This window comes from Hemiscyllium ocellatum, chromosome 20, assembly GCF_020745735.1.
Source record: "Hemiscyllium ocellatum isolate sHemOce1 chromosome 20, sHemOce1.pat.X.cur, whole genome shotgun sequence".
In the NCBI taxonomy this organism is placed as follows: Eukaryota; Metazoa; Chordata; class Chondrichthyes; order Orectolobiformes; family Hemiscylliidae; genus Hemiscyllium; species Hemiscyllium ocellatum.
Window position 1 is genome coordinate 32,561,632 of NC_083420.1, and position 16,959 is coordinate 32,578,590.

Genomic DNA, 16,959 nt, shown 5'->3' on the forward strand with positions numbered 1-16,959 from the left:
CAAAGAAACTCTGCAGGTATTTCCTGCAGTGGGGCAGAGATAGTGCCAGTTGCCTCATTGTTCAATGGGAGTTGACATTATAAGGACCAAGATTGACAGTGAAAGGACTACATCTCCCAGAATGCCGCGGGGGACACACATGCGCAACAGCTGAACGTTTACCGTCATCCAACTTTGACCTTATGCCTGGCCTCCACCAATGAGAAAGCGCCATTTTACAAGGTCGGCAATGACGGCAGAAAGGAGCCAATGAGAAGAGGTGTTGCTGGCTCCTGCGCCGCCGTCAGTCAGAGGTTTGCGGCCATCTCGTGTTGTCAGGGTTTGAGAAGGAGAAGCGGCGGTTGTGGTGGCCGAGGTAGTCTGCGATATTTATTTAGGCTGACTTCCTCGCCCTCTCCTTTCCTCCCCTCACCCCCCTTCCCTCTCGGGCGCTGGGCCGGCCTGACATCGCGCGATGCCGGTCCGCACTGAGTCGGCCTCGCTGATCCCGCCGCCCCCCATCAACACTCAGCAGCCTGGGGTCGCCACCACGCTCCTGTACAGCGGCTCCAAGTTCAGGGGCCACCAGAAGAGTAAAGGCAACTCGTATGACGTGGAGGTGGTGCTGCAGGTAACGTTCTGAATGTGCATCAGACTGTAAAACCTCTGCTCACTCCTCGGGGGTGGTGGGGGGGGGTTGGATCAGTGTCATGTCGAAGCTCACTGTTGACATTCGGCTTCCAATCTTTCACTTTTGTTTCCTGTAAATACTACGAGTGCCAGCTCCCGGCTGATAACCGTCTCTGCATATGGAAGAAAGATCAGAACGAGGGAGGACAATTTCGATCGTCATCATGCCCACTCTCTCTCCGAGCCTATCTGTTGAGGTCCTAGGCAGCAATTCATTTTGGAAAGTTACCGCATTATGCACGTCTGTCTTCGATGTTGTCAGAAACAAAAAGTGGCAAATGTTGGAGGCACTGCGATGATTAGACAGCATCTGTAGAGCAACAGACTGATTCATATTTCCAGTACTAACCCTCATTTCAACGCCATAATATAGGAGCTTAGCAATTTGCTTCTCGTTTTTATTGATTTTTTTTTCTTCAGGTTTATTCTGAATCACACTCTGTAGGTATTTTGCTTTGTAGGTTTGTGTCTTTTGTCAGTCAGGTCCAATTAGCTGTCATTGAGTTCGTGTGGAAGCAGGCCATTCGACACATTGAGTCCACACCAACCTTTTCTGAAAAACATCCACTCAGACCCAACCATTTACTGCCCCCCCCCAAATCTTGTAACCCTATATTTCCCATGGCTAACTAATGTAACCTACGCATCCCAGGATATAATGGACAATTTAGCATTGCCAGACCAACCTAACATCTGGACTATGGGAGGAAACTGCAGCAGCCAAAGTAAACTTATGCAGACAATTGCGCAAAGATGGAATCAAGCCTGGGTCCCTGGTGCTGTGTGGCTGGTGCTGAGCCACTGTACTTTGTTATAAACCTTTTGAATTTGTTTGGAATTGATCTATTATTTGTATTTTTATTCTGTAGCTTGTATCTCTGTGTTTGCTGCTGATTGGAATGTGAGTAGGTAATTCAGTCTCTTGAATCTGTTCCATCATTAAGTCTGATAATGACCAATCTACACTTCAGTTGTAATTACTTGCTGATGATGCATACATTTGGTACCTTTTATCTAAAGTATCAAAATTTTTCCTCTGTATTTCAATTAATCTAGTCAATCTTGCAGCTGATCAGTTGAATTTATTTTTCTGTTGTGGGGGAAAAAAATCTTTCCTGATTTCACTCTTGAATTATCTCATTCCAATTTGAAGATGGGGCCCCCTCCTTTGGACTCTGAGTGTTTCTCTGCTTGTACCTTATTGACTACCTGAAGTAAATCCCCTGCAACTTGCTAAATTTGTATACAAACCAAGTTTATTCAAACAGTACTCATAATTCAACTTTTAGTTGAATCTGTGCTGTACTTGAAGATACCTAAATGTATCTGTTCTTCCACAGACCTTAGTCTGTCACTCAAATATTTTGAACTTCCCCACATTGAATTCTATCCGCAATAGTTCAGTCCATGCACTTTAACCTGGGGAATATAGTGTCACTATCTGCAGTCAGTTGATTGTCTTTATTGTCCACTGCTCTTCATTTCTTCCCCTCCAACCCATGTCTTAAGGCTACTTATAATTCTGAATGATTTCATTTTTGCTGAGAATTCCTTGCACTGAACCTTGTCCAATGGCTCCAGGAAGTACGTTTAGAAAACATCCACGAGCACTTCTTTATCCACTGTGCTACAGACCTTTTTTTTTGTTAACTTCAATGTTGCAAATAAGTTTTTGTATACTTCCTTTTTGTACCTCTGTATTTTCTTTGTTTTTTATAGTCCTTTCAAACAATCTGCTGGATTTCCTTTTCCTTGTCTTCCTGCAAGGCTTGTGGTTGGTAATAAGAGTAGAAATTTGAACATCAGTCTTGACCAAGCATTTATTTATCTCACTCTATCCTACTGATATGTATTACGATTGCAAGATTATGCAATCCATATTTCCTCTGATCTCACTGTGTCATCACTATCCTACAAGGAGTATGCATCTTGCCTTGGCTTTCAAATATCTACTGACCAGTGGTCCTTTGAAAGGATGGATGTTGCAAAATCATTTCAACATCTGCATGCCTGTCACTTTAAAACCCCAACTAAAAATGTTACACTCCAACATAGGTATAAATGAAAAACCTAAAAGCCACGCAATCAGATGTCTGTGGTGAAGAAATTTGAGTCAATAACCTGGAACATCAATTAATTGGGAAAGACTTCTATTTCCTTATTGCCAATCTCACAATTGTAGCAGTATACAACAGCTTGACATTCTCCTTTGCTAGTCTGTTGCAATACATTAACAAAACCTTTGCTTAGTTTTGATGCTTGCCCGTTTATTTTCATCATACTTCTTGCACCACTTATTCTCTTTGCTTGTTGACTCTCTCCATGCGCTGAGTCAGTAAGCAAAAGCTGAAATGGGGATGCAACGGAGACCTGATTTCTGTGCGCATAAATCACTGAAGGTGGTAGGATCCACGGAGAATGCTAAAAATAAGTACGGAATCTTTGGCTTTGTTAAAACTAAAAAGCAAGGAAGTCAGCTAAGTTAGAACTCAGCTGAAATTTACATTCATTTCTATAGGCTACAATGTGGGAAGGCTGTCATGGTTTTGAAGTGGGACCAGAAGAGATTTACAGGTAGTTCTTTTATAACATGATGGTTGTGTTCTTAGGCAACCCCACATCATAGAAAAATCGAGCTTTGGAAGCAATGCTTAGTGTTAGCGATATAATTGCATGACAGCCAACACACATTTTAAAATTTAATGCTTTAGAATTAGTGTCCCCAATTTGTCAGTTGCCTTACAGTGGATTCATTAATGAAACGTGCATTACAGCAGAATGACTTGTACTGGTCTAGTGCCAGTGCTAGGCCCTTCAGATTTGTGGGGAAGGTGGTAATAAGCTGAGAATCGGTGTAAGTCTCGAGGGGATTTGCTAGAAGGGTGCAAAATCATGAATGGTTTTGACAGTTAAATAGGGGGAAAAAAAAATTTACTGGCAGGAGATGGTGGCTCAGTGGCTAGCACTGCTGCATCACAGAAGCAGGAACCCTGGTTCAATTCCAGCCTCGGGCAAATGTCTGTACGGAGTTTGTACATTCTCTCTGTGTCTGCGTGGGTTTCCTCCGGGTGTTCTGGTTTCCTCCGATAGTCCAAAGATGTGCAATTCAGGTGAATTGGTCATTCTAAATTGCCCATAGTGTTAGCTACATAAGTCGGAGGGAAATGGGTCTGAGTGGGTTACTCTTCGGAGGGTCAGTGTGGACTTGTTGGGCCAAAGGGCCTGTTTCCACACTATAGGGAATCTAATCTAATCTAAAATAGTAAGCAGAGGACACGTGTAACTTTTTTTAACCATTTTTGGATATTTGATCAAAATAACTGGTGCTGAACAGAGCAGCAAAGATTTGACCATTCAGTAAAATACTGCTGATACTGGAACCATCAGATTAGGCAGCACCTATGAAGAGAAGATATCAGAAGAGTTAATGTTTGCTTCTTTTACTGTGGGTTTGGATGGAGTCATTATTTGGGGGCCAGTATACCTGTCCTGATGAAGTGAGTTTGAGACATGAATGCATTGGCACTTAGTGGAGAAAGTGGATCATATGCAGCAGTATTTAGAATTATACTGAATATCACCAAGATAATGTGTGAGCATGGGTGGTGTTTAAGTTGCTCAGAAAGAAGGGCTAGGAGAAAGTGAGGATTGCAGATGCTGGAGATCAGAGTCAGAGCGTGGTGCTGTAAAAACACTGCGGACAGGCAGTATCCGAGGAATAGGAGAATGGGTGTTGCAGGCATGAGCCCTTCATCAGGAATGAGGCTTGTGGGCCGGGGGGCTGAGAGATAAATGGGAGGGGGTTGGGACTGGGGTTAAGGTAGCTGAGGAATGCGACAGATAGATGAAGATTATAGGTCGGAGAGGAGAGTGGAGCAGATGGGGGGACGGAAGATGGACAGGTAGGACAGTTCGAGAGCGGTGCCAAGTTGGAAGGTTGGGACTGGGAGTAGGTGAGGGGAGGGGAAATGAGGAAACTAGTGAAATCCACATTGATCCCATGTGGTTGGAGGGTCCCAAGACGGAAGATGAGGCGTTCATCCTCCAGGCATCGGATGGTAAGGGTTTGGCAGTGGAGGCGGCCCAGGACCTGCATGTCCTTGGTGGAGTGGGAGGGGGAGTTGAAGTGTTCCGCCACAGGGGTGGTGGGTTTGGCTCGTGCGGGTGTCCCAGAAATGTTCTCTGAAACGATCCACAAGTTGGCATCCTGTCTCCCCAGTGTCGAGGAGACCACATTGGGTGCAACAGATACAGTCGATGATGTGTGGAAGTACAGGTAAAAGTCTGTTGGATGTGGAAGGATCCTTTGGGGCCTTGGACGGAGATGGGGTGCAGGTTTTGCACTGAGAAAGAAGGGCTGTGAAGGCTCATTTTAAGGAACACAGGAACAAAATGTATAGCAAAGTGATGTGAGATTGTTGACTTGCTGAGCTGGTAAGTTTGTTCACAGATAAGGGCTTATGCTCGAAACGTCGAATTCTCTATTCCTGAGATGCTGCCTAACCTGCTGTGCTTTGACCAGCAACACATTTGCAGCTGTGATCTCCAGCATCTGCAGACCTCATTTTTTACTCACAGATGTTTTGTCGCCATTCTAGGTAACATGATGCAGTGAAGTGTTGGTGTCCTGTCCTGCTTGCTGTTTGAGTGTCAGGGTCTGCTGGGGATGATGGAGTCATTTGCAGTTTTATTGCTGGTTCTGTTTTAGTGGTTGGTATAAGGGGTCAGTGTCTGCATGGTTAAGATTTCTGGGTTGCCTATCAGGCTTCCAGGAATTCCCGTGCAGGTTTCTGTTTATTTAATAGTAATTAGCCACTAGCCACAACTAAATAGTTGTAAACCACAGGTATACAATACTACAAATTATCCCTTTATAAACTCCCCTACTCTCTCTTAGTTTTAGACAGAAAAATAACTTATGGACAGGGAAGAACAAATAAAGCAGTTCAGTTCTCTTTATCGAGAAGATTTATCAAGCTGGTTCTCACTGATCTGAAGGTTTATTGCTTGTTTTCCTTCTCCTGGTTTTCAAAAGGCATAGTGTAGCTGGTTTCACTTATAAAAGGATTCTGACTTCAATTTAAGAAGTTACAAGTCCTGCAACTGCTGAAGGAAAAGTAAACTGGATTTCTTCAGGTTTGAAGTTGGTTCTTTCTGCAACAAAGACAGAGACAGCTGCTGAGCTGGTGGAGAACTGGTCATATCTCTGTATGTTGTCCCCAAAGTGTTCAGTTACTTGCAAAATAATTAATTTTTTGTTTAGCAAGCAAAAGGGCTTTGTCATCAGTAACTAGACACTAGGCTGTAGACCAGTCAACTACTTGTCAACCAGAGCTCTATCTGTACCATCCCCACAGCTTCAGTTCTTTCGCAACCTGCCCTTTATTTACTGCTTGTACTAACAACTGTTTAAACAATACTTGCCATGAATGTCACTGCTTGCTTTTCATAATATGCAGTAATTCTAAAAAATACTAAACCATTCATTCTCATTTGAGACCTTGGTTAACGAAAGCTCAAAAAAAGTCTTCGCAATGAATTTTTTTTACCATGTCGTAGTTTGCGTAACCATCCTTGAGACTAGCTTTCAATTCCAGATTTTATTAATTGGATTTAAATTTCACCTGTTATCATGGTTGAATTTGAGTCAATATCCCTACAACTTCAGACTGGGCTTAGACCAGTGACATTACCATTATTTTACTATCTCCCTAACAAGGGATCAGTGAGGCAACATTGTTAAAACAACTCCTTTCTCAAGCTCTTAATTCAAATGGTCTTATCAGTGAATAAGTATCATCCAAATAGAGCTGAGTGATTTTGTCTTCGACAATGTATTTTTAAAAATCAGTCCACTACCCAGAAAACTCTTTCTATAAATATTGGAGCTGAGGTTTTGGGTATTTTGACCAGTTGTCCTGTGTCACCTACTTTTTCAAGCAACATTAAATAGTTGGGAATTTGAAGTGTCTCCATACTGACCTGTTGGTGAACTACGTTTGGCACATGACAAATCGTTGATGCGTGAAGGAGGTGACTGTAATTTTTATTTTATATTTATTCTGCTCATGTAATTTTGCTTAACAAAGCCAACAGCTGGGATTTGGAGTTATATGCATGCAGGGGAGCACACTTTTTTGGATACATTTCTCTTGTGTTTTGACGTTATAGAAGATAACACTCTTAATGTCAAAATCATCTCTTGCAAGTTACACCCTATTAAGATAATAATTCTTGTCTCCTAACCCATATTATTTGTCTTCTATTTTAACTTTTAGTTTTGAGGCATTAACCTCTCTCCTGGGTTTCTCAATTTAAAAGGAAGCTGTATCATTTTTTAAACATTTGTATATGTCACTCTTCCTTTTTATTACCTTTTTCTCTCCTGCCATTTGCAGCAACTCTCTCATTCAACTTCCTTTTCAAGGAAATTATTTGAACCCATGAAATTAAATGCTATTTGCAGAAAATTTGCTGTAGTAGTTTGCAGATCTACTGCAGATTCATTTACTGCATTGTATACCTGCTTGCCAAAAGTTCTGTTTTGGTGAATAATTTTCATTGGCTATTGAAATTGCTTTTTAGGGTTTGGAAATCCTAACCACCAGTCCTGCTGTTATGTACTTCCAGATCCTGAGCCCCTTCTTTTGGTTTGATTACATTACCACAACCGTTCAATGAAATGGAGAACGGAAGGCTGCAATTATTTTCCAGTTCTAATTGTCCTCCATAAATAAGTGCTTCTTTCAAAGCAATAATTTGTAGAACTTGGTGATTTAGTTGACCAGGAGCAAGTGAGGACTGCAGACTACTTCTATTGGCAATAGAACCAACCATGTAGTGTTTGTTAACCAGTCTGTATAAGAGTGCCAGGCTCTTGCTTGTTGGATATATGTAGCAACCTGATATGATTCCGTACCTAAAAATTCAGATTCACAAAATGCAGATAAAATTTGATTTTGCAATGTCTACTGTTCTTAACTATTTTATTCCAAATGTGTTCATTGGCAAACATCAAGTTGGACTTCCTTTTTTGTTAAAAAAAGATCAAAGCCAATTTTAATAAATATACTCATTTGATTTCTAGTGAGTTTCTGGTATGTGCTACTACACCAGCAAGCATAATAGCTCAGCATGTATCAATCAATATGATGGAGCTAAAATGTCCATTTTAGAAATGGCGGCGGTGGCACAGTGGTTAGCACTGCTGCCTCACAGCACCTGAGACCCGGGTTCAATTCCCGACTCAGGTGACTGACTGTGTAGAGTTTGCACGTTCTCCCCGTGTCTGCGTGGGTTTCCTCCGGGTGCTCCGGTTTCCTCCCACAGTCCAAAGATGTGCAGGTCAGGTGAATTGGCCATGCTAAATTGCCTGTAGTGTTAGGTAAGGGGTAAATGTAGGGGTATGGGTGGGTTTCGCTTCGGCGGGTCGGTGTGGACTTGTTGGGCCGAAGGGCCTGTTTCCACACTGTAAGTCTAATCTAATCTAATCTAATAAATAAACGTGCAAATAAGCTTCTGTTTGCCAAAAATTGTACCCTTTACTTTGTAATTTTCCAGTTTTATGCTGACTGCAATTTGCTCTGCTGATCGACAGCTTTATACTTTGGTTCTAGCCAACTGCTTTTCAACTTTTGACAGTTTTTATCCTTCATATTAACAGTGAAAATAGCCCATATTAACATGTTTACAGAAAGGCATATTATTCTGTAATTCAACTTGGTCAATTGTAACATAGGATGATTTTGGTTAAAATTGAGTTCAAGAAAAAGTAATTATGGCAGAGATATGACTTTCTGATAAAGCAGTTCCATACTGATGGAACTGGAGTCAATCCTATATTGAAACTCATTCTGTTCGGTTATTGTTTGGGTGGTACTATATTCTGTTTCTGACCATGACATTTTGGGATATGACTCTTGATAACGTTCTGAAATGAACTCTTTACTTAATCAAAAGGATAGCACTGCAAAATGTTTGTACTACATTTATTTAAGCTGGGAAATAATATGCAAAAATTAAATTGTTCAATTAAATTGTTAAAGTTGTTTGAGTATTGAAGTTTATCGCAAAGGTGAAGGATGATGAGGAAACTTGAAGTGGCTGCACATGAACTGCTAAGATTTCAGTAGAAGCTAGCGACAGTGATGGATGTTTCGTGAACAGAATCTTGAATAGTGAGGCCTCGGAGAAATTGCAACGCAGATATGTCAGGTCGTTGCCAAGTGTAAGAAATATGATAAGAAATATTAAAACTTGAGTCATTTTGAGTTGAAGGCTCATTACTGGACATAATCATAACTTTTAAAATTTGAGGTTGGGTCAAGTTAGACTAATTACCAGATTAATTCTGAGATTTAGAACAAAACAGAGGAAGCATCTTTACACACAGATGAGACTTTGAAATTTCCTTCCAGGGAGAGATGAAGATATAGTGAAACAGTATTCTTAACTAGTATCACTATTATTTGGTCATTAGCTGTGCAAGCCTTTTTGTAAACTGGATTGGCCAAGTGGCATTTTTTATCTTGTAACTTATTTCTCTGGTACAAACAAACCAAGGACGTAAATGTGGAAGTGTCCCTTAGTATAATTCAGCATCTGCGAGACAGGAGAAAGAACATTGCACATTTTGGCTATTGAAGGGTGCTTCATGTAGGATGTTATTCTGACCATTCTCTAAATTACTTACAGACTAATCCCTAGATATTGCCCTCTTCCCAGAGTCTTGCATTTTGCTTGATTTCAAATGTATCCTCTGCAACGGTTTCTTCAGCAACTTGTCATGAGTGTTTCATGTTTTCAGTATTTCTGCATAAATAAACTTTTATGCTAATTTCCATGTCCATCTAAACTCTACATGGCTCTAATTGTTTTGATGAGGGCAAATAAAGCAAATTTTGAATAACATATTTTATTCTTTTCTGTAGCACGTTGACATGGAAAATTCCTTTCTCTGTGGATATCTAAAGATCAAGGGACTCACTGAGGTAGGTTGTTCAAAATAGAGAGTCTGAGCTAAATACAATCATTTACTAAAATACTTTTTAAAACCAGTGAGCAAACTCTATCAATAAGCAGTTAGCATCTTTCAGTTAACGTTCAGCATCTTTCTGACTTGTGTAATATATCGTCAGACAAGAGAAGTCCCTCCAGCGTGTTCTACCCTTGCAAAATGAAACTTACTTTTGAGTTAGGTGTGTTTTAACTGGAGTAAAAAGTTTCACTTGTATCTTTTTCCTTATGAGACCTACTTATTAGATTACAGTTAAGTGCTGGATACTGTCAAGTTGCCATTAGCCTGGATTGTGAATAACAGTGACCATTTAATGGAAAGCATTAAATTTGCTTCTTGCTCAAAGAGTCTGTGTAGTTTCCACCACAGATTTCTACGTAGTGATTAAGATTGATGTTTTGATCATTTTCACTTCCTTAGCCTAGAGAGATAGAGCTGCACACATGATAACAGACCATTCGGTCCAACTCATCTATGCTGACCAGATATCTTAAATTAATCTAGTCCCATTTGCCAGCATTTGGCCCCTATCCCTCGCAACCCTTCCTATTCATATACCCATCTAGGTGCCTTTTAAATGTTGTAATTTTATCAGCCGCCTCCACTTCTGACAGCTCATTCTACACACATAACACGCTCTGTGTGAAAAAGCTGTCCTTGAACTCCCTTTTAAATCTTTCCCATCTCACCTTAAACTTACGCAGTCTAGTGTTGGATTCCCCCATCTCAGGAAAAGACCTTGGCTATTCACCCTATCCATACCCTCATGATTTTATAAACTTATGTATGGTCACCCCTCAACCTCTGACACTCCAGAAAAAATAGCCCCAGCCTATTCAGCCTCTCCTTATAACTCAAGCCCTCCAACCCTGGTAACAAACTTGCAAATCTTTTCTGAACCTTTCAAATTTCACAACACTTAATATAATAGAGAGCAGAATTGCACACAGTATTCCAAAAGTGACCAAACCAGTGTCCTTTTATAGCTGCAAAATGACCCCCCATTTCCTATATTTGATGTACTGACCGATAAAGGCAAGCATACCAAACACCTTCGCTATCCTATCAACCTGAGTCAACTTTTGACAAACCTTAAAGCTGCACTCCAAGGTCTATTTGTTCAGCAACGCTCCCCAAACCTTACCATTTAAGTGTACGAGTCCTGCCCTGATTTGCCTTTCCAAAATGCAACATCTCACATTTATCTAAATTAAACTCTATCTGCCACTCCTCAGTCTGTTGGCTCATCTGATCAAGATCTTGTTGTATTCTGAGGTAACCTCCTTCGCTGTCCACTACACTTCCAATTTTAGTGTCATCTGCAAACTTACTAACCTAGAAATAGGGATCTTTCATAAACAGCAAAGACTATTCAATGCAATAACATTGACTTTTCCCCAAACCCCTCCTCTTACTCAAAGTTGCCTTCCACTACTTCTTACGTTTTCATTCTGTAGTCTTCCATAGTAATTTGCAATACAACAATGCTGTCCTTTTGTACTGATCAAGAATCCACCTGATTTTTCTCTGTCCTAATTTTCTGACTCTTAAATGTACTTGTTCTATTAACATTGGGAAAAGGCTAGCAAAATGAACTTGGTCAAACCCTGACACAATTTCAGAAAATTCAATTTTATCACCTTGAAATCTTTCTTCAGCCAAAACAAGCTGAAAGTTTAACCTTGTGAATCTTTGCAACGTACTTCCCCAGAGAGTTGTGAATGTTCCATTATTGAATATATTTAAGTTGAATAGACTGGTTCTTTGTCTCTGAATCCAGGAATGGGAAGCAGGTAGAAGATCACCAATGAACATATTGAATGGAGAGCAGGCTCTATGGATTGAGTCCTTTTTATTCTTGAGTTTATTATAATTAATGTACAGTACAAACCTACAAATATGAATCAAGAGCAGGAAATGGGCCATTAACCCCTTGACCCTGCTGTGTCATAATAGCTGAACTGATTTTTAGATTAAATCCACAACTCTGCCGAACCTGATAACCATTCACCTCCTTGCTTAACAAGAATTTATCTACACATGCATTAAAAATATCCATGGACTCTGCTCCAGAACATTACTGCCTAATCTCCATTTTAAATAGGCAGCCTCTGATTTGAAAGAGTAACTGTTTGATCTAGATTCTCCCATAAGAGGAAATATCCTCTCTACACCTATCCTGCCAAGGCCCTTTAGGGTTATATCAATTTGAATTGAGTGGCCTCTTGCACTTCTGAATTCCAGCAGAAATAATCCCAACTTGTTCAATCTTTCCTTAGAAGACAAACACTCATGAACACTTCCAGGTATTAGACGGTGTAAATTTTTCTTCTTCTAACTGCCTTCAACACATTTTATATCCTTGCTTTAATAAGGTGACAATGCTATGCACAGTACTCTGATGGAGTCACGCATGCCCTATGTAAATTAAGCAAAACTTGCCCATTCTTGCATTCCATTCCCCTCATAAGTGAAAACATTCTATTAATTGTCCTCATGACTTATCGTACCTGTAGATTTAACCTTTTGCAATTCATGTAGGAGGGCACCCAGGTTTCACCCACCACCCACAACAACTGAGGTCTGCAATCTCTCTCCAAATAATTTTTGTTACCCCTTCTGCCAAACTGGATAACATCACATTTGCTACATTATGATCCATTTGTCTGTCAGTTCCTCTTTATTATTTCCCTTTGTCCTTCTCCAAACCCACCTATATCTGTCATCAATGAATTTACCAACTTCACTTAGATTAAGGGACAGAAAATAATTTATTGCTTTTGTCAAATTGAAAAATCTTGTGTCTGCCACTTGTTAACCAGCCAATCTTTTATCTGCTCGCTAACTTTTTTTTTTCGCCATTGCGGAAGTTAGCCATCAATGTGACTAGTTGATGCTTTTGTCTAATTCACACTAAATTGGAGAGAAGCAACTATGTATAGAGTCAAGAGCTGTACAGCATGGAAACAGACCTTTCGGTCCAACCCGTCCATACTGACCAGATATCCCAACCCAATCTAGTCCCACCTGCCAGCAACCGGCCCATATTCCCCCAAACCCTTCCTATTCATATACCCATTCAGATGCCTTTTAAATGTTGCAATTGTACCAGCCTCCACCACTTCCTCTGGTAGCTCATTCCATACATGTACCACCCACTGCGTGAAAAAGCTGCCCCTTAAGTTCCTTTTATATCTCTCCCCTTTCACCCTAAACCTATGCCCTCTAGTTCTGGACTCTCCGACCCTAGGGAAAAGACTTTGTCTATTTATCCTATCCATGTCCCTCGGATGTAAACCTCGATAAGGTCACCCCTCAGCCTCCAACACTCCAGGGAAAACAGCCCCAGCTTGTTCAGACTCTTCCCTGTAGATCAAATTCTCCAATCCTGGCAACATCCTTGTAAATCTTTTCTGAACCCTTTCAAGTTTCACAACGTCTTTCCGATAGGAAGGAGACCAGAATTGCATGCAGTATTCCAACAGTGGCCTAACCAATGTCCTGTACAGCCGCAACATGACCTCCCAACTCCTGTACTCAATACTCTGACCAATAAAAGAAAGCATACCAAACGTCGCCTTCACTATCCTGTCTACCTGCAACTTCACTTTCAAGGAGCTATGAACATGCACTCCAAGGTCTCTTTGTTCAGCAACACTCTCTTGGACCTTACCATTAAGTGTATAAGTCCCGCTAAGATTTGCTTTCCCAAAATGCAGCACCTTGCATTTATCTGAATTAAACTCCATCTGGCACTTCTCGGCCCATTGGCCCATCTAATCAAGATCCTGTTGTAATCGGAGGTAACCCTCTTTGCTGTCCACTACACCTCCAATTTTGGTGTCATCTGCAAACTTACTAACTATATCTCTTACGCTCGCATCCAAATCATTTATGTAAATGACAAAAAGTAGAGGACCCTGCACTGATCCTTGTGGCACTCCACTGGTCACAGGCCTCCAGTCTGAAAAACAACCCTCCACCACCACCCTCTGTCTTCCACCTTTGAGCCAGTTCTGTATCCAAATGGCTAGTTCTCCCTTTATTCCATGAAATCTAATCTTGCTAACCAGTCTACCATTGGGAACCTTGTCAAACGCCTTACTGAAGTCCATATTGATCACATCTTCCGCTCTGCCCTCATCAATCCTCTTTGTTACTACTTCAAAAAACTCAATCAAGTTTGAGAGACATGATTTCCCATGCACAAAGTCAGGTTGACTATCCCAAATCAGCCCTTGCCTTTCCAAATACATGTGTATCCTGCCCCTCAGGATTCCCTCCAACAACTTGCCCACCACCGACGTCAGGCTTGCTGGTCTATAGTTCCCTGGCTTGTCCTACTTAAATCTTTGAAGTGGAACTAATCCTCAGGACTTGAATCTACAGTGTTTTGACTCCTATGGTAATAATGGTAATCAGAGTCATGCTGATCCAGTCAAACTGAAATTAATGTAAAATTGGCAAAAACAATTCTGGACTGACCCACAAGAGTAAATATCCATTCCAGTCTACTTTATCATTTCCATTAAGAATCATCTACACTTCTGTCAAATTGCCCCTCTCTCTCCCGAATGCCAGTGGAAACTAGCCCAAACTGTTCAAACTTGCCACATAAGAAAAAAACACCCATTCCAGGTATCAATTCTGCCAACCTTCTAAACAATTCCAATATATTGATATTCTCCTCTTTAAGAAAGAGACCAGAACTACACCTAATCGCAAGTTCTGGTCTCACCAGTGCTGCGAATCAGTGAGGCATAATATTCCTTCTTTTCTGTTCATATCCCCTGAGGAATAACATTCTATTAGCCGTATCCATCTATCCTCCTCATGATCTCTTCACAACATGTTTTCCTACCTATCTTGTGTCATCTGCAAACCTAGTCTTCATTGTCCTTAGTTTAGTCATTGCTGTAAATTGTAAGACGTGGAGTCCCCAGTATGGATCTCTGTGGGACTGTACTCATTTCATACTGCCAATGGGACTAAGACCCATTTATTCATATTCTATATTTTCTGCCAGCCAGCCAATAATCTGTAATACCTTTTAAGCCATGAGTTCCTTCTTTGCACAAACCTTCGATAAATTCAAGGTATCATGCCAGGCTTTACTTTATCCACACTCATGTTGCACCTGCTAAAACTCAAATTGCTTAAACATGATTTCCTTTTCACTAAACCATGCTTTCTCTTTGTGATTACCTTGTGTTTTTCTACCTGTGTAGCTATAACCTCCTTAATAACTTATTCCAGCACTTTCCCCATGACAGATATCAACTAAATGGCCTGTATTTTCATGTTTTCTTTCTGCCTCACTCTTGAAACTATAGGACCCCCAATTTAAAAGAATGAACATGATGTTTTTTTTATAGACTTATCCTTCCTCTTACTAAATATATGCATCAGTATTGAATTGCATTTTTTAAAAACTACTTTTGTTGAAGTGATTGAGCTGACCATTGCTGCAGGATCTCACCTGGGTTGATAATGGTATGAACTTTGAATTCTGTGCTGGAAATGTTCAGCAGATCTCCACAGATACAGGAACAGAGTTAAAGCTTGAAGTCAAACATAATTTCACTGAAAAAAGGTAGAAATATGATCATTTTTATGCTGCTCAAAGTGAGAGAGAAACAAAAAGGAACAATAAAAAGGTAGGGTAGAGGATGGGAGAGTAAATGAACAAGCTGTCATTGAGCAAAAGGATAGTTTTCACCCTGTCTCCTGTGAAGACTCCAGTCCATTTTCTCAGTTTTTTCATCTCGATCACTGTTTTCATGATGCAACCTTCGACAACAGTGCTTTTGATTATCTTTTCCTCAACTGGAGATCCACCCTTTCTCTTCTCACTGACCCTGCCCCACCAAAAAAGACCTCCTGTGTTGCACAGGGCTGTCAACTGTGTCCAGCCCATTTTCTGCACCTTTGTTCTCAGCACTTGCCTCCTTCCCTGATTGGTTTAGAACCCTGCTTTCAGCTGCACCGACTGCCACATCCAACACGATGCCAGAGCCAAACATATCTTTCCTTCTGCCCCATTCTGGAGGAAGCATTCCCTCCAGAACATCCAGTCAATTCCTCCTTCAACCCTCACATTGACCCTTCCAACAGCACCTTCCCATGTTGTTGCACAATGTGCAACATCTGTCCTTCTCTCAGTCCAAGACCCGAAGTGCTCTTCCCAGATGAAGCTGTTTCCTGATAAATCTTTCAATTTCGTATATGTTGCTTTCAATACAATCTCCTGTATATTGGAGCAATAAAAAGCCATCCTTCAACAGTTTAATCGACTGGGATGGTGAAGGAATTCTCCACCCAAAATTCTCAAGATGCCTGGATAAAATTCTATCAAGGGTAACCAGTCAGACAAAACTTAGTATACCTGCCAGAATCTGAGAACATCCTCCTCCAATTGCAGCTACAGAGAGTGGAAGGGATTGGGCTGCTGAAACTGGGGGCAGACGTTTTAAAACTTTTAACAAAGGAATGTTTGGAAAACTGAGGAAACTAATTATTTGCAGAGTAATGTAAAATCTCTAGCTTGAGGCTGCAGGAGTTCACCAGCTACAAAAAGAGGTGGTTGGAAATATTGAGGATACTATTGCATTGAACAATTTTAATATTGAAGTTTTGTTTTCATAAAAGTCTCAATCATCCCCCCCCCCCCCCCCCCCCCCATTTACCACAAGACAAAAACAGTGGGTTTTGTTCCTACGTGATTGCATTACTAATGAAAAAGAATGACAACAAGCTCCTGAATACCAAAAAGTAGTTATAGAGTCATCAAGATATACAGCATGGAAACAGACCCTTCGTCCAACTCATGCTGACCAGATATTCTAACCTAATCTTGTCCCATTAGCCAGCATTTGGCCCATATCCCTCTAAGAGAAAGTGAGGACTGCAGATGCTGGAGATCAGAGCTGAAAGTGTTTTGCTGGAAAAGCACAACAGGTCGGGCAGCATCCAAGGAGCAGGAAAATCTTCAGGAAGAAGGGCTCATGCCCGAAACGTCGATTCTCCTGCTCCTTGGATGCTGCCCGACCTGCTGCGCTTTTCCAGCAACACACTTTCAGCCCATATCCCTCTAAGCCCTTCCTATCCATATATCCATCCAGATGTCTTTTAAAGGTTGCAATTGTCTCAGCCTCCACCACTTCCTCTCGCAGCTCATTCCATACTCTCACCACCCTCTGCGTGAAAAAGTAGCCCCTTTAGTCCTTTTTATATCTTTCTCCTCTCACTCTGAACCTATTTCCTCGAGTTCTTGA

The 16,959-nt window shown here is 41.0% G+C and overlaps 1 protein-coding gene across 2 annotated transcripts in view; it reads left to right on the top strand.

The window, feature by feature from the left end:
• Positions 1 to 288: 288 nt before the first annotated feature.
• The window catches only part of gid4 (GID complex subunit 4 homolog), a 50,578-nt gene continuing 33,907 nt past the window's right edge, over positions 289 to 16,959 (top strand). For both annotated transcript variants that reach the window (XM_060840258.1, XM_060840259.1), the window contains exons 1-2: positions 289 to 610; positions 9,600 to 9,659. In XM_060840258.1, coding sequence (XP_060696241.1) covers positions 455 to 610; positions 9,600 to 9,659 — 216 coding nt within the window. In that variant the 5' untranslated portion in view covers positions 289 to 454. The remainder of the gene's footprint in view (positions 611 to 9,599; positions 9,660 to 16,959) is intronic.